Source organism: Haematobia irritans, chromosome 2, assembly GCF_050003625.1.
Source record: "Haematobia irritans isolate KBUSLIRL chromosome 2, ASM5000362v1, whole genome shotgun sequence".
Taxonomy (NCBI): domain Eukaryota; kingdom Metazoa; phylum Arthropoda; class Insecta; order Diptera; family Muscidae; genus Haematobia; species Haematobia irritans.
In genome coordinates this window covers 144800453-144818919 of record NC_134398.1, presented here as the reverse complement: position 1 = coordinate 144818919, position 18467 = coordinate 144800453, and the positions used below count along the sequence as shown (strand labels likewise).

At 33.5% G+C, this 18467-nt stretch overlaps 2 protein-coding genes across 6 annotated transcripts in view; one reads left to right on the top strand and one right to left on the bottom strand.

The window, feature by feature from the left end:
- Btk (tyrosine-protein kinase Btk29A) overlaps nt 1–18467 on the bottom strand; it is a 561740-nt gene that overhangs the window by 528341 nt on the left and 14932 nt on the right. For all 5 annotated transcript variants that reach the window (XM_075296470.1, XM_075296471.1, XM_075296474.1 and 2 more), the window contains exon 2: nt 10–387. In XM_075296470.1, coding sequence (XP_075152585.1) covers nt 10–249 — 240 coding nt within the window. In that variant the 5' untranslated portion in view covers nt 250–387. The remainder of the gene's footprint in view (nt 1–9; nt 388–18467) is intronic.
- On the top strand, nt 8039–9146 carry LOC142224181 (uncharacterized). The gene is made up of 3 exons (XM_075293968.1): nt 8039–8212; nt 8304–8495; nt 8556–9146. The coding sequence occupies exons 1-3, from the start codon at nt 8129–8131 to the stop codon at nt 9024–9026; spliced, it is 747 nt and encodes a 248-aa protein (XP_075150083.1). The 5' UTR covers nt 8039–8128; the 3' UTR covers nt 9027–9146.

Genomic DNA, 18467 nt, shown 5'->3' with positions numbered 1-18467 from the left:
TTGACTTACCTCAACATTTTCAACATCAAAATATGACAGCGTCCTTTTGGTCAATTCAAACCATCTTTGTTTGTAGTTGACAGGTGTGAAACGTTTTTTATTCTGTGCCCGTTTTATCATAAAACCACTTTTGACAACATCATACAAGCGTTCGGACATTTTGTCCATTTTACTTTGAAAGGATTTGCTGAGACGCATTGTGGTCGTCGAGCTGGATGACTTGATACTGCCATGTGTGGACCGATTCATGGTGGACGTTTGGATGGCAAAATGAGTTATGGCACAATTTTCAAACTTTAATTTTATGTGGTTAATTTTTGTGACACTTTGCGGTAGAAAACATTACAAGTATATTTACGAACAAACTGTAAATGAAGAAAAATTGAACTGTAACGAAAAAATGTAATATTTAAATATGAATATAATGTAAAATGTAGATGTAAATTAGCATAAAGCATAAACTAATAAACAAAAAACAAGTATATACGGCCGTAAGTTCGGTCACACCGAATCTTATGTACCCTCCACCATGGACTGTGTAGAAACTTCTACTACAGACTGTCATCCACAATCGAATTACTTGAGTTGCGGTAACACTTGTCGATGGCAAGGTATCCTAAAACTTCTTAACACCGTCTTCTAAATTGTAAGTTATTTAGTCCATACGGGTATATATTACACAAACAAAAAAGGCCGATTAAATATGTATATAATACGTTTGACAAAATTTTCTATAGAAATAAAATTTTGACAAAATTTTCTATAGAAATCAAATTTTGACAAAATTTTCTATAGAAATCAAATTTTGACAAAATTTTCTATAGAAATCAAATTTTGACAAAATTTTCTATAGAAATAAAATTTTGACAAAATTTTCTATAGAAATAAAATTTTGACAAAATTGTCTATAGAAATAAAATTATGACAAAATTTTCTATAGAAATAAAATTTTGACAAAATTTTCTATAGAAATAAAATTTTGACAAAATTTTCTATAGAAATAAAATTTTGACAAAATTTTCTATAGAAATAAAATTTTGACACAATTTTCTATAGAAATAAAATTTGGACAAAATTTTCTATAGAAATAAAATCTTCACAAAGTTTTCTATAGAAATAAAATGTTGACAAAATGTTCTATAGAAATAAAATGTTGACAAAATTTTCTATAGAAATAAAATCTTGACAAAATTTTGTATAGAAATAAAATCTTGACAAAATTTTGTATAGAAATAAAATTTTGATAAAATTTTCTATAGTAATAAAATTTTGACAAAATTTTCTATAAAAATAAAATTTTTACAAAATTTTCTATAGAAATAAAATTTTGACAAAATTTTCTATAGAAATAAAATTTTGACAAAATTTTCTATAGAACTAAAATTTTGACAAAATTTTCTATAGAAATAAACTTTTGACAAAATTTTCTACAGAAATAAAATTTTCTATAGAAATAAAGAACAAAACGAAATAAAATGTTGACAAAATTTTCTATAGAAATAAAATCTTGACAAAATGTTGTATATAAATAAAATGTTGACAAAATTTTATATAGAAATAAAATGTTAGATTATTTTTGGCGATATGGACCAATTTTTGTGTGATTGGGGATCTGCTATATATAACTATAGACTGATATGGACCAACTTTGGCATGGATGTTAGCGGCCATATAACAGGCTGGCTGATAACACCCCGGTCTGACACATAGATGGCATCGCTAGTATAAAAGCATATTATTTTTATACAGTACCAACCTTCAAATGATTCGTGTCAAAATTTGACGTCTGTAAGTCAATTAGTTTGTGAGATAGAGCGTCTTTTGTGAAGCAACTTTTGTTATTGTGAAAAAAATGGAAAAAAAGGAATTTCGTGTTTTGATAAAATACTGCTTTCTGAAAAATACGGTGGAAGCAAAAACTTAGCTTGATAATGAGTTTCCGGACTCTGCCCCAGGGAAATCAACAATAATTGATTGGTATGCAAAATTCAAGCGTGGTGAAATGAGCACGGAGGACGGTGTACGCAGTGGACGCCCGAAAGAGGTGGTTACCGACGAAAACATCAAAAAAATCCACAAAATGATTTTGAATGACCGTAAAATGAAGTTGATCGAGATAGCAGAGGCCTTAAAGATATCAAAGGAACGTGTTGGTCATATCATTCATCAATATTTGGATATGCGGAAGCTCTGTGCAAAATGGGTGCCGCGCGAGCTCACATTTGATCAAAAACAACAACGTGTTGATGATTCTGAGCGGTGTTTGCAGTTGTTAACTCGTAATACACCCGAGTTTTTCCTTCGATATGTGACAATGGATGAAACAAGGCTCCATCACTACACTCCTGAGTCCAATCGACAGTCGGCTGAGTGGACAGCGACCGTCGCTGGCAAAGTAATAGCCTCTGTTTTTTGGGATGCGCATGGAATAATTTTTATCGATTATCTTGAGAAGGGAAAAACCATAAACAGTGACTATTATATGGCGTTATTGGAGCGTTTGAAGGTCGAAATCGTGGCAAAACGGCGCCATATGAAGAAGAAAAAAGTGTTGTTCCACCAAGACAACGCAACGTGCCACAAGTCATTGAGAACGATGGCAAAAATTCATGAATTGGGCATCGAATTGCTTCCCCACCCACCGTATTCTCCAGATCTGGCCCCCAACGACTTTTTCTTGTTCTCAGACCTCAAAAGGATGCTCGCAGGGGAAAAATTTGGCTGCAATGAAGAGGTGACCGCCGAAACTGAGGCATATTTGGAGGCAAAACCGAAGGAGTACTACCAAAATGGTATCTAAAAATCGGAAGGGCGTGTGCTCTTCCAAGAGGCTCCGGAGTTCAAATCTGGGGATCGGTTTATATGGGGGCTATATATAATTATGGAAAGTAAAAACAAAAATTGGTCCATATTTTTGCATGGTTATTATAGACCATATACTAACACGACGTACCGAATTTCAACCGGATCGGATGAATTTTGCTCTTCCATATTTTTGCATGGTTATTATAGACCATATACTAACACCACGAACCAAATTTCAACCGGATCGGGTGAATTTTGCTTTTCCAAGAGGCTCCGGAGTTCAAATCTGGGGATCGGTTTATATGGGGGCTGTACGTAAAAATGGTCCAATATGGCCCATTTGCAATATCATCTGACCTACATCAATAACAACTACTTACGGCAAGTTTCAAGTCGATAGCTTGTTTCGTTCGGAAGTTAGCGTGATTTCAACAGACGGACGGACGGATGGACATGCTTAGTTCGACTCAGAATTTCACCACGGAATATATATACTTTATGGGGTCTTAGAGCAATATTTCGATGTGTTACAAACGGAATGACAAAGTTAATATACCCCCAATCCTATGGTGGAGGGTATAAAAATTTTTGAAGCAAAGATTATAAACTTTACTTTAATTAAAATTTCATTATTTTAAAGAAATTTGTCCTTAATATTTTGTAAATTTCGCATCCTAAAATTTAGGTTGCGCAATATTTAATATCACGTAAATGCAAGTACGCAAACCCCAAATATAAATTAGAATTGTGTCTTAAAAGTATCCTTAAATGAATTCTCCGCTTGGTTGGCTCGAAATCAATACGAAAATCATTATATATATTTGAAGCGTCTTTATCTTAAATCTAAAGATTCTATGTTTCAGTTAATTTAGGGAAAATTTCTTTAAAACAAGAATGTTTTTTTTTACTTTAAGGAAAATTTTGCTTAATTCAACAACATACAACTTTAACAGAAGGACGCAAATTTCCAAAATGTTTGTTCTAAATTTAATAAACTTTCATTCATATAAACTTTCGTTTAATTAAAATTTCATTATTTTAAAGAAATTTGTCTTTAATAGTAGGTAAATTGAATAATCTTTGCTAGATCTAAATTCTCCTTAGAATCGAAGATTAACCGGTTTATATAAACACCCGATTCCAAGTGATTTTTTCCTAGTCGGTGCTTACATTGCTAGTGATATATATTTTTAAAAGTAATATGTTTACTCTAACCGATTTTATAAGAGACTATCGTAACCCGGCCCGCTTCGCTGTGCCTTCCGAAGCGTATTTGTAGGAACATTTTGCGGCAACTTAGACAACCATATCCTTCGTGCTGAAAACAAATTCGAAAAGGTTTGAATTCTTTCAAACAAATCGGACAACTTTCTTTTTCGTTTATGGATAGAAATATGGCGGATATGCAGATGTAAAACGGTCCGCCTCAATAAATGTCGGGGAGAGGGTGTTCCCAGTCCACCATTTTTTTTTAAATTATGTTCTGTATTCAAGTAGTTGGACAATCTTCTTGGACATTTCCTGTTATTTTTAAGTGTGGTTTGTCAAGGAAAGGTATCCTTCTCCTCATCATCGGAAAGAACAAAAGTACTTAAAAAATTTACCACATTAACACTTGTTAAAAATGATGGACATGGAGAACATGTCTATCCCGAACATAAACCGGAAAATGATGCACCCTCTACGTTGGCTGCCAATTTCATGTAAATTTAAGTTTTTTATTTAAGACTGGCAGAAGCCTGTGCAAAATCATAAAATTATGTACCGAGTTCCCATTTACGCATAAATCTTTACTTTCAATTTTCAAAAAATCGGACAAAAGGGAACCCTCTCCCCACCTTCGTTCCACTTCGACCAGATATCGCAAAATCACGTACTCTATATTAAATTTATAAACTACCTAACGGTCCCTATAAATCGACAAAGTTTTTTTTTCACTATTCCCCTTCCCAGATATCGAAAAATCATGTACTAATTAAAAAATCATGTATTAATTTAATCAGCTCCTCCCTCATTCTCTGTAAATTTCAAGTAGATCGAAGAAGGTTAAATGTTACTCTATATCGACAAACTCCGATGTCCTTCCCCCACGACCTTTGTAAATTTCAAGAAAACTTGAGAACTTTAGTTCTTTCAGTTTTAGAGGAGGTTCCCCTCCCCGGCCAAATATCGAAAAGTGATGTAGCGTATCTTGTGTAAACGTCCCAGAAAATGTCAAGCAAATTATAAGCCCAATTTTCAAAAAGTAGGGCAAGGGGCGGGCCCTCTTCCCGTCCCTCTACGTATAAAATCAGGTATTCAATATTAATTTTATAACCTCTCCCCATTTCCTCCGTTAATTTTAATTAAATTGGAAAAGTATAATTGTTTCTCTGTATGTACTTAAGGAGAAGCGGATGTCTCCCTATGCCCTTTTATTCTTCCCTGACCAAATATTAAAAAATCAGGAACCTGATACAAATTTCGTAACCTCCCCCAGTTTTTCCGTAAAATTTTAGTCGGAGGAATTTAGTTATGTTTACACTGTACTTTAAAAAAATCGGGCAAAGGGGAGGTCGACCTCTCCGACCAAATATCGAAAAATAAAGTAGCCGTTCTTTGTCTAGACGCCCCCTCCAACCTTCCTGAAAATCTCAAGCAAATCGGATAATTTTGTCCCTAGTTTCAAAAAGTCGGGCAAGGGGGAGGTTCCCTATCCACCCACATATGAACACATCAGGTACCACGTATTAATTTCATAACCTCACCGCATGTCTTCTGAAAATCTCAGGTAATTTAGAGAATTTTAGTTTTTCGCTGTATTTAAAAAAAAAGTCGAACCAAGGGGAGGTCCTCCTCCGCGACCAAACATCGAAAAATAAAGTAGCGGATCTTTGCTAGAAGCCAACCCCAACCTTCAATGAAAATTTCAAGCAAATCGGTCAACTTTGGTCCAATTTTCAAAAAGTCGGACAGAGGGGAGGCCCCCCTCCACGAACAGGTGTCAAAAAATGAAGTATCCTATTTTCACCACATGAGCGGCCCCTACGATCTCTGAAAGTTTAAAGTAAATCGGTTCAGCCGTTTCCGAGCTTACACGGAACATACAAACAAACAAACATACTTTGAATTTTATATACACTGAAAAAAATATTGACCTAATATGGAAGATTATGCAATTTAAATTTTAGGACTCGAAACTGGCGCAATGATAAGGAAAAAAATCTTTAAAATAATGGCATTTTAATTAATAAAAAGTTTATAATCCTTGCTTCAAAATATTTTTTCATTAAATTTAGGACACAAATCTTGAAATTTTACGTCCCTCTGTTGAAGTCGTAGATCTTTGAAGTAAGGCAAATGTTCCTTAAAATAAAGAAAAACATTTTTAAGTGAAAGAAATCGTGTTTAACTCAACTGACATATTGAATTTTTAAATTTAAGATAAAAACGCTTCAAATATACACGGATGAAAAAGACTGTTTTTCATATGTTTGGCTATAAACATTATATGTTTGGAACACAAATTTTTAAACACAATATTTTTGAGTGCAAGCATATAAGGTTCATAAACTAGCATAACATGTTTGGGGCATATATGTTAATATGTTAGAACATATTATGTTTGGGACATAAAATGTTTGTAAATATAATATGCTTGGATGCAAACATATATTAATTTAGAAATGGTCTATAAACATATATGTGTTTAGTAGCTTGGAGCGCTATTTAACAGGGAGCGATATTGAATTAAGTTGGTGGTTGTTGCTTGTTATTACAAAATTTACATTTTATTTTTCCTTGGGCAATTGATCAGCTACTTCTTTGATCCTTACAAACTGTGTGGTCCGCTGTTCGAATCCCCGTCCGGCAAAAGGTAAAATTAAAATAAAAAAAAATTGAATAATTTCTTCTACAATGTTTGTATTACAGAAAAAGGTGCTAAGAACTAAAAAATGTCGTGGAAGTGAGAAAGATGTGGGGGAATATACAATTGGCAGAAACAAAATTTTGAGCATTCAGGTCGAAAACCTATGTTGTTAGCACCTATATTACCTGTTTATTTTCATAATTCATTATGATTGTAAATATATAAATAAATAAATAAAATTTTGAGCACAATATTGTTTGGGAGAATTTTTTTAAGCATATAATATTTTTGGGTGCAAAATGCTTCCAAACATATTATATGTTCACAAAATAACATATTGTTTTTTGGAAGACAACATTATTGAATTTGGATGCAAAAATACAAAATGTTTGGAACTTAGACTACCCAAACATATGCTTTCAAACATATTATATATTGGAAGAGATCAAACATATAAATGTTTAGGCAATACCCAAAAATGTATATGCTTGAAGCAAAATATGTTTGGGAGTATATGTTACAGAAGCGATTTTTTATGAGGGTGTAGGCTAAGACTTATTTTAAGTATTTGCATCTGGTTTAAAGTTTTTTTAGCATTAAAAAAACGGATTTTACTTTGAAATACTTGGCATAATTTGGATTTTGAAACTGGAATTTGTTTGTACATTAATACCTTTAATATATCGCAAACAGAGAATAAAAATTCGAGGAATGAGATCTGTACCCAATTTAAATTTTATCGATCCTAGATTTAAAGCCGGGGAGGTCCGTAAAAAATGTCTTTATTTTAAAGAAACCGCATCTTTGGCTCGGAATCAATACCAAAATCCTTAAAGGAAGGTCAAAATCTTTGGATCAAAGAAACTTTTTTTTTTGTGTGTATATAGATAGATTATTTTAGTCCATAAATATTAGGCTCAAAATTTACTAATAGTAGATTTGAAATCCCTCCTTTATAAGGCAAATGACAGTTGAAATCTAGTTAAAGTGGATTTTGGAAGTGTAATGTGAATAAGAAGGGTTTTAGACGATGCAATAATTGCATGCAATAATTGCACGCAATTCTTGTTTGTAGGCAAACGGGGTAGAGAAGCAAAGGGGGTAGAAAAAATTTCATGTTTTCCGTTCCTCTTGCAATTTTTTGACATTTCTGAAACTTGAAATTTCAAGCGATTGCATGAAAAATTTCAACGTATAAATTCTGAAGTTTTTAAGAAGCAACTTTAAAAGAGAATACAAAAAATTGCACGCAACCAATTGCATCGTCTAAAACCCCTCTAAGGTATTAAGCTTACGATCGAAAAAAAAATTGGAATATTCCATTTTCATTCTCCATAATTGCTACTTTAATTTTTTGTCATTTCAAATGACAACCAACTTTCTTTGACATTGTGAAAAATATTTAGAAAATAGATACCAACAGACATAAACATACATATATTTCGTTTTCTTTTTAATAATCCTCTATTTTCCATGTATCGCACGGTCTATCAAAAAGGCTGTTTTTCAGTTTTATACAGCATTGGACGTTGTCCTTTGTCTAACTGGTCCATTCATGTAAGTTGACTTCAGTCAGAGAAACCCTAAGAAAAAAAGCCATTTATTTCATTGGTCATCCATCATTTCTTCTTTCTTCATTGAAATGCAGACACAAAATGGTTATGTGAAACGCGTTTTGGACGATGACATCAAGTCAATGGCTTTGGAAATTATGGGTCCTAATGTCTCGACCATGTACATAAGCACGCCCCGTGAGCCTAAGAAAGAATTGGGTATTAAGTTGCCATTTTTGGTATTGCTTATTAAAAATATGCATAAATGTTTTACATTTGAAGTCAAAGTGAGAGCAAAAGAAATTAAAAAAAATCTCAAAAGACAGACTGTTTTCTTTCTCTTACAGATTAAAGATGATCAGAGATTTTTGCGACGTTTTCGTGTGTCAAATTTTCAAAGTAAGACCTCGGTTAAACCTTTTTGCACTTGTATGCCCATGGGTATGTCGCCGGGTTGGAATCAAATTCATTTTAATTTAGCTGATTTTACCCGTCGTGCATATGGCACCAATTATATGGAAACTGTTAGTTTACAGATTCATGCAAATGTTCGTATACGACGAATTTATTTCACCGATCGTTTATATCAAGAATCCGAGATGCCGAATGAATATCGATTAATACCTCAGCCAAAAGCTAAGAAACCTAAAATGTGGAATGTTCCAGCTGCCAGACCACCTTCACCTCTTTCCACTCGAGGTCGTTCAGACCAAGCAGCTCAAAAACCAGTGGACGATGCAGGTGGCGCGGAGGGTGGAGTGTCACCTGATATTTTTAATATGGCAACTGGAATGGAACCCTCTGAAAAAGGGGACTGATTCAAGGCAAGGAATGGATATTAATAATATTTATAAATATTGTATATTTTGTATTTTTTTGGGAACCACCAGAATTTAATAAATATGTAGACCTTTATGGCCTAGAATATTGTAATGATAGTAGTTGTAGTAATCAGGGCTGCCAATTTTGCCGATTTATCGGCATTTTGACGATTTTTTACTCAAAAACTAGCAAATGCAGATTTTCCGATTTTTGCCCCAAAAATGACGATATTAGCTCCGTTCAAAAATTTTGAATAGAAGGAGTTCAGACCAGCAAAAAAAGATTTTTTGCTAGAAATTGCATACATGTAGGAGCTATACCTCATTTTAAATCGACAGTATTAGTATCACTGTTACCACTCGTGCCAAAAATAATCCACCAAAATTTGAAGGAAATTTTACCAAATTAAAAAAAAATATTTTGAAGTTGTTGATCAGATTCTTCGGGTTAGTATATAAACAAATGTTCTTTTATTCGAAAGAAATTTTTTATATTGAATTTATAGAATATTTTGTTAACATTTTATTTCTAAAAAAAAATAAAATTTTATTTTTTATTTCTTTTTTTTTTAAATTTTATTTCTATAGAAAATTTCGTCAACATTTTATGTTATTTCTATAGTAACTTTTGACAAACATTTTATTTCTATAGAAAATTTTGTTAAAATTTTATTTCTATAGAAAATTTTGTCCAAATTTTATTTCTATAGAAAATTTTGTCAAAATTTTATTTCTGCAGAAAATTTTTGCACATTTTTATTTCTATAGAACGTTCTTGCAAAAATTTATATCTACAACCAGAGAAGGAATATCATCACCTCAAACATGTTTTAAGAGCAAAATGTCATTTTTGTGTGGTGACCATGTAACATGGTTTTCGCAATCATGTTATTTTCTCGGAAATCATGTATCTGATTTCGACAAGTAGGTTATATATGATGAGAAAATAACATTTTAGTGACAAACATGTTACACGGTCACCATACAAAAATAACATTTTGCTCTTGAAACATGTTTGAGGTGATCATATTCCTTCTCTGCGTGTATAGAACATGTTTGTCAATTTTTTATAGTAAATTCTTTATTATTTTAGTGCTAAGAAAATTTAAGCAAAATTTCATTTCTATAGAAAATTTGGTCAACATTTTATTTCTATAGAAGATTATGTTAATTTTTATGTTTTTACAAAACTGAATTTATTATGCTTTTGTTGTTGAAATGCATAGTTACGTATGTTAATTTTCTGTTCTTTATATGAAATAAATACTTTTGTTTTTAACCAAAAATTTAGTTTGGTTTTAATATTATTTACATTGCAGATTTTTTGACGATTTTTAAAATAGAAATGACAATTATGACGATTTCTTCGGAAAAAAGTGACGATTTTTCTTGAAATTTTATTGGCAGCCCTGGTAGTAACTACACTAACAGTTGGATATGATGCATATACCCTGAGATGTTAGGTTAGCTTAGGTATAGTGGCAGCCCGATATTTTAGGCTTAGATTATTCTTCCATGGTGATACCACAGTCCCTCTTATCACTGATTGCTGCCCGATTCTATGATTAGTTTAATGGTAAGGGAAAATTTTGTGAGTAAAGTAGAAAGTCGGGCGGGACCGACTATATCATACCATAAACCACCCCTATTGAATTAGTAAACATAAGCATTTGTAGGGTATCATTAAAATTGGTTTGGGAAATAACACGTATTTATGGGGTAGGTTAGGTTAGGTTATGTGGCCGATGTATCAGGCTCACTTAGACTATTCAGTCCATTGTGATACCACAGTGGTGAACTTCTCTCTTATCACTGAGTGCTGCCCGATTCCATGTTAAGCTCAATGGGGTACATGTTTAATTTGCGTAAAGATAAATTCCGAATTTATTTAGCACAGACACAAACCATTTCTTTAGCAGAGCTCCGTTAAGTAGTTAAAAGAGCTTCATAAAGGCGCTAACAGAGCTCTGTAAAGAGTTAACAGAGGTATGCGGGTATGTTCTGGACAGGGATCCGGAGCGGAGCGGAGCGTGGGGCGGAGCGTGGAGCGGAGCGGAGCAAGCCCTTTTTTGCCGGAGCGGGAGCAGAGCGGGAGCGGCATTTCTAAAATCCGGAGCGGAGCGGGAGCGGAGCGGTTTCCAAATGAAAAACCGCTCCGCTCCGAATAAAATATTACTTGAATGAAATGTGTAACTTTGAAATTACACTGTGTAGGTAATTTCAAATTTAGCTAGTACTTAGCGTAGTGTGAGTAAACGTTTAAAATGTACGATATGTATTTTTGTACGTACGTACATTGGGGAAAACACAACGTGTTTTTTAGTAATTGTTTTCAAAAACGGCTTAACATGGAAGACGCATTTCTCTAAAATAAAGTTTTTTTCTTGTCCAAAAGGCAATAAACTTTTGAATGAAGTTGTAATGTCCTTATAATTAAGTGATTTTACTTAAAAATGTGTATCATAACATGAAAGATACAATTTTTGAGGTAAGGTCAACGTGACTTTAATAATTAAGAAAAATTCTTTAAAATTAATAAAATTGTCTTTAAATTTGTTTCCTTTTTGCATCTTGCCTACAAAGCAAAAAATCGTTAAAAAATAAGACATGTTTTTCAACACTTTATTTTAAAGACGCTTTTTACTTGAAACATAGCATAATTTCTACTGGAAGTCGAGTCTTAATATGGAAAAAAAATAACTCGTTAACTCGTTTTTAAAGGATTTTGATAACAACTGACGAAAAAAAATCTAAAAAAATTAAAAATTAACATTTGCTTCCTAGAAGCAAGTACATAACCCCCAAATTTAAAAGAGAATTACGTCTTTAAAGTATCCTTACTTGTATTCTCCGCTTCTTTGGCTCGGAATTAATACCCAAACTGTTAAAGTAAAGACAAAATCTTTGGAACCGGGCATGCTTTTTTTCATTCACATTTGCTTTACTATTGTACTATATCCTAGCATTCTCTTATTTCTGATATTAGTTCTCGAAAATTTAATTAAAATTATGGATAGTTTCAATTTTGTTTGAAAAATGTGCGCATATACATTTATTATACAATAAAGGGGAAAAAAGCGAAATTAGGTAACACTAGATCTGAGTAAGAATATTCGTAGGTATACCACGGACTGATGTCGATGGAGGTTGTTGCAAACATAAACATACACACACACATTACAAATATAACAAAACCTCTTCTCCACGTCTGTTGCAAAACAAACAAAAAACTTTCGGAGAGTAGTTACTTATACTCTGTGTATAGACTTTCAATTCCAATCAGCGTTGCCGTGTTGGTCCGATCGGACCAAAATTGGTCCAAAAGATTTCTAATTTTTAAATTTAGTCCGATGGTCGGACCAAACAGAATTTGGTCCATTTTGGTCCATTTTCATAAATTTGATTTCTATCACATATTAAATAGTAGATGGTGCACCGCAAAGAATATTGACGGGAGGCCAAATATTTCACATGCTTAAAATACGAATACGAATTTTGCTTACAATAGAAGACGTATTTCTCTGAAAATAAGTTTTTCCTTGTCTAAAAGTCTCTAAACTTTTCAATGAAGTCTGTTTGTCCTTATAGCTAAGTGATTCGACATAAAAATGTGTATCCTAACATGAATGCAAATTTCGTTTTAATGAAATCAAAATGGATTTAATATTTCTGAAAAAATCTTCAAAATTAATAAACTATTTCAACACATTGTTTTAAAGTCATTATACCCTAAACCACATAGTGGTTAGGGTATAATAAGTTTGATCTGCCAAAAAATGTGCCTACAAGAAATATTGACCCCATAAAATATATACCGATCAGAATCACCTCCTGAGTCGATCTAGCGCTTGGCGTCCGTCCGTCCATCCGTCCGTCTGTCCATGTATTTGTTGTTCACAGGATTTCGGTCGCAATTATTAACCGATTTTGATGAAATTTGGTACAGGGAGTTTTTTGGGCACAAGGACGAACGTTATTGAATTTGGAAGAAATCGGATCAAATTTAGATATAGCTCCCATATATATGTATTGCCCGATTTCGACAAATGGGGTCACGTTGCACTTTTTTTACTAACCTATCGTCGTCAAATTTAGCACAAAATAATCTTCTGTATCACCCTTTAAGTCTGAAAATGTCATCGAAATCGGTTCAGATTTAGATATAGGTCCCATATATATGTATCGCCCGATTTTGTCAAATTAGGTCATAAAACCCTTATTTATCAACCGATCTTACTCAAAGTTGGCGAAATGTAATCTTCTATAGCACTAACTATATGTGCAAAAAATCATCGAAATCGGTTCAGATTTAGCTATAGCTCCCATATATGTACCGCCCGATTTTTCTAAATAAAATAAAACTCAATTGAACAAATAATACAATGTTTGTACTATAATTTTCTCGAAGAGGAGCGGAGCGGAGCGATTTTTTTTTTCTCGGAGCGGAGCGAGGAGCGGAGCGGTTTTTTTTTCTCCGGAGCGGGAGCGGAGCGGAGCGAAAAAAATGGACCGCTCCGGATCCCTGCTTCAACCTGGAAGCCGCAGCGATCCTTGAATAAAACCCTGTAACATACTTTGAATCTGAAACCGGCCTTTGTTCTTTTTCTTTTGCTTTCATTTTACATTTTCCGAGCTTCGATAAAACCGAGTCCACTTTCAGAAGACCGAGCCAGGAATTTGTACAGTCCCCACATGGGAAACCCTTTTTTCTAAAAAGTGTCAGCTGTTTTATTTAAATCTTTTTATTTAGTCGTTATTGAGTTAATAAAAATTTATAAAATATATTAAAATAATTGCTAACAAGTGCCCAATAAGAAATTCCATCTCTCATTTCATTTTAATAAACACAAAACTCATAGAGAAATTAGGTAGAGTGAAAATTCCCAAGCAATAAAAAATGCTGAGATTTTCATTTAAGCACTTAAGCTCTGATAAGACAAAATGCATACTCCAACACATCCATGATTAATAAGGAATCTAAAGAACTCTTATCACAAATGAATCGACAAGCGAAATGACACAATAAGTTCTAAAGAACCATGAAGGTGTGTTGGCATGATCCAAACACTTTTGTGTGTAGAGGATGTGTTGCGAGCGTATGAGCAAGGATTTATTTAGCACATGAGATGTAAGTGACGCATGTCTACGAAATAGCCGGTTCGAATAAAGCTGAATATTTTTAATCCAACACAATAGAGAATGGGTTAATGAACGATGGTTTGAATCATACACTAATGGACTGACTGATGGCGGACTATTCCCTTCTTTTTTAACAACAAAAAAGGCGTGATTATTTGTATGTATAGACGGACAGACATCGACTGGAGTACTGATTACAAGTACTGCAAGAATGAATGTTGATATGCCATGAATATTGATTAGCAAGTCTAGATAGTTGTACAAGTTATATATATATATATATATATATATATACAGTAGTAGTAGATGTAAACAATGAATGGATCTCAAAAGTAAACTGTAACTAGGCGATAAATATTGGATCGAGGTTATGGATGGAGATAGATATTATACCCAACAAAACACCCACCATGAAGGGAAATGTAGGTTTAATTGAGAAACTGTCAACTAAAAAATATTTTACTAATTGCAAGATAATAGAAAATAATAATAAGCTACACTGAAAAAAACCTCAATTTTAGGATACGAAATTTACAATATATTAAGAACAAATTTCTTTAAAATAATGAAATTTTAAAATAAAATTTATAATCTTGTTGAACAACGTGGAAATTTTAACATAAATATGGACTTATTAATCAATTTGTGATTTTTAACATAGATATAAATTAAATTAGTTGCCAAATAGCCTCTATGTATATATATAAATTTCGGCGCTGAGGCAATTTAATATTTTTTGTAGACTAAACCATATTCATTTATATGAATTTCTGAATAAAGGAAATATTTATAAAAAAAATCTTTGCTTCAAAATTTTTTTCATTAAATTTAGAACACAAATTTTGTAAATTTGCGTTCCTCCGTTAAGGTCGCATGTCTTTGAACTAAGTCTAAATTTCCTTAAAGTAAATAAACACATTTTGGATTTAAAGAAATTGTCCTACAATTAACGGAAATATTGAAACTTTAGATGTAAGATAAAAACGCTAAAAAGGCTATATTTGAAGCCTAAGACTTATTTTGAGGATTTAGAGTCTTTGGTTTAAAGTTTTTTTGGAATTAAGAAAACATTTTTTCTCTGATGTAACAGGTTGGCTGATAAGTCCCCGGTCTAATAAAGAAAAACACATTTTTTTGTCAAAATTAGTTTTTATTATTCAACATAGTTCCCTTCAAGAGCGATAATAAAGAAAAAGAAAAACACATAATAAAGGTCTAATAAAGAAAAACACATTTTTTTGTCAAAATTAGTTTTTATTATTCAACATAGTTCCCTTCAAGAGCGATACAACGATTATAACGACCTTCCAATTTTTTGGTAGTACTCCTTCGGTTTTGCTTCAAAATAGGCCCCAGTTTCGGCAGCCAAACTTTTTCCCTGCGAGCATCCTTTTGAGGTCTGAGAACAAGAAAAAGTCGCTGGGGATCTGGAGAATACGGTGGGTGGGGAAGCAATTCGAAGCCCAATTCATGAATTTTTGCCATCGTTCTCAATGACTTGTGGCACGGTGCGTTGTCTTGGTGGAACAGCACTTTTTTGTTCTTCATATGGGGCCGTTTTGCCGCGATTTCGACCTTCAAACGCTCCAATAACGCCATATAATAGTCACTGTTGATGGCTTTTCCCTTCTCAAGATAATCGATAAAAATTATTCCATGCGTATCCCAAAAAACAGAGGCCATTACTTTGCCAGCGGACTTTTGAGTCTTTCCACGCTTCGGAGACGGTTCACCGGTCGCTGTCCACTCAGCCGACTGTCGATTGGACTCAGGAGTGTAGTGATGGAGCCATGTTTCATCCATTATTACATATCGACGGAAAAACTCGGGTGTATTACGAGTTAATAGTTGCGAAAACCGCTCAGCATCATCAACACGTTGTTGTTTTTGGTCAAATGTGAGCTCGCGCGGCACCAGAGCACAGAGCTTCCGCATATCCAAATATTGATGAATGAATGACCAACACGTTCCTTTGATATCTTTAAGGCCTCTGCTATCTCGACCAACTTCATTTTACGGTCATTCAAAATCATTTTGTGGATTTTTTTGATGTAACCACCTCTTTCGGGCGTCCACTGCGTTCACCGTCCTCCGTGCTCATTTCACCACGCTTGAATTTTGCATACCAATTAATTATTGTTGATTTCCCTGGGGCAGAGTCCGGAAACCAAGTTTTATCAAGCCAAGTTTTTGCTTTCACCTTATTTTTTCCCTTCAGAAAAAAGTATTTTATCAAAACACTAAATTCCTTTTTTCCATTTTTTTTCACAATAACAAAAGTTGCTTAACAAAAGGCGCTCTATCTCACAAACTAATTGACTTACAGACGTCAAATGTTGACACGAATCATTTGAAGGTTGGTACTATATAAAAATAATATGCATTTAATACTAGCGACGCCATCTATGTGTCAGACCGGGGACTTATCAGCCAACCTGTTAAGGTGGGTGGTCAAGCAACTCGTACTTTAATTTGTTGATTTTAGCCATTGTTACAACACTCTTCTGCTCTGGTGCGTTGTCTTGATGAAAAATCTTTTTTTTGTGTTGTAAGCCAGGACATTTTTCTCGAAATTGTACATTTAATTGATCCAAAAGGTTGCAATGGTACTCTGAATTTATAGTTTTACCCTTTTGCAGATAGTCAATCAATAAAATACCTTTGAAGTCCCAAAAAACCGTTGCCATAACCTTACTAGCCGATTGAATTGTTTTTGCCTTCTTTGGGGCACTTCCTCCAGCTTCAGTCCATTGTTTGGATTGTTCTTTTGTCTCTGGAGGTATAGTGGTGGATCCATGTCTCATCAACAGTTATGAAACGACGCTTACCATTTTATTTCGCTTAAAACGATCCAAACAAGGTTGAGAAATGTTCATTCTTATGTGTTTTTGATCGACTGTTAACAAATGCGGCACCCATCCTGCAGAAAGCTTTTTCATCTGTAGTTGTTCATGCAAAATTAAATGGACTCGATCGTTTGAGATGTCCATGATATTAGCAATTTCACGCACTTTTATTCGTCGTATCATACACTTTCTGTTGTTGTTGCTGTTTTTGGACGTCCACTACGTGGTTCATCTTCAATGCTTGTTCGACCAAGTTTAAATTCAGCAACCCAATTTTTTACTGTTGCATATGAAGGAGCACTTTCACCTAACACATTCACCATATCTTTATGAATTTTTTGTCCTGATAAACTTTTTTATGTAAATATTTAATGACAGCACGCATTTCTAATTTTTCCATTGTAAATAAAACTGCGGATGCGTCTTTTTGGAACACCTGTTTCTATATGAAGGAGTTGCCAGATCGAAACAAAATTGAACATGGGTTCATAACAGAGATGGAAGTTTCCAAAACACTTAACTTTTTCTGTTTATACCGCGCTTTTTGTGCTGGCCTAAGATGTTTCCGAACTGCCCTCGTACTTTATGATTTTTTCCACAGCCAAATGAAATTTTCCTTTTGTTAAGTATGTCTCAAATATTTTATGCAGTGGATACACTGAAAAAAATATTTACAAAATATTAAGAACAAATTTCTTTAAAATAAATCCGATCCGGCTGAAATTTGGTACATCGTGTACATGGTGGTCTCTACCAACCATGCAAAAATTGGTCCATGTCGGTCCATAATTATATATAGCCCCCATATAAACCGATCCCCAGATTTGAACTCCGGAGCCTCTTAGAGGAGCGAAATTCATCCGATCCCGTTGAAATTTGGTACGTGGTGTTAGTATATGGTCTCTAAAAACCATTCAAAAAATGGTCCATATCAGTCCATAACTATATATAGCCCCTATATAAACCGATCCCCAGATTTCAACTCTGGAGCCATTTGGACGAGCAAAATTCATCCGATCCGGTTAAAATTTGCAACGTGGTGTTAATATATGGCCGCTAATAACCATGACAAAACTGGTCCATATCGGTCTATAGTTATATATAGCCGATCCCCAATCACACAAAATTGGTCCATATCGGTTCATAATCATGCTTGCCACTCGGGCAAAAATAATCTAGCAAAATTTGTCGAAATTTTATTCCTATAGAAAATTTTGGCAAAATTTTATTTCTGTAGAAAATGTTGTCAAATTTTTGATTCTATAGAGAATGTTGTCAAAATTTTAAATCTTTTGAAAATTTAGTAAAAATTTTATTTCTATAGAAAATTTTGTCAAAATGTTATTTCTGTAGAAAATTTTGTTAAAATCGTATTTCTATAGAAAATTTTGTCCAAATTTTACTTCTATAGAAAATGTTGTCAAAATTGTATTTTGTCAAAATTTTATTTCTA

Excerpts from the sequence above, each read along its gene's own strand:
- LOC142224181 (XM_075293968.1), top strand. The coding sequence starts at position 8,129 with ATGTATCGCACGGTCTATCAAAAAGGCTGTTTTTCAGTTTTATACAGC. Across the intron at positions 8,213-8,303 it reads TGTCTAACTGGTCCATTCAT|ACACAAAATGGTTATGTGAA; the intron begins GTAAGTTGACTT and ends ATTGAAATGCAG. Across the intron at positions 8,496-8,555 it reads GTTTTACATTTGAAGTCAAA|ATTAAAGATGATCAGAGATT; the intron begins GTGAGAGCAAAA and ends TTTCTCTTACAG.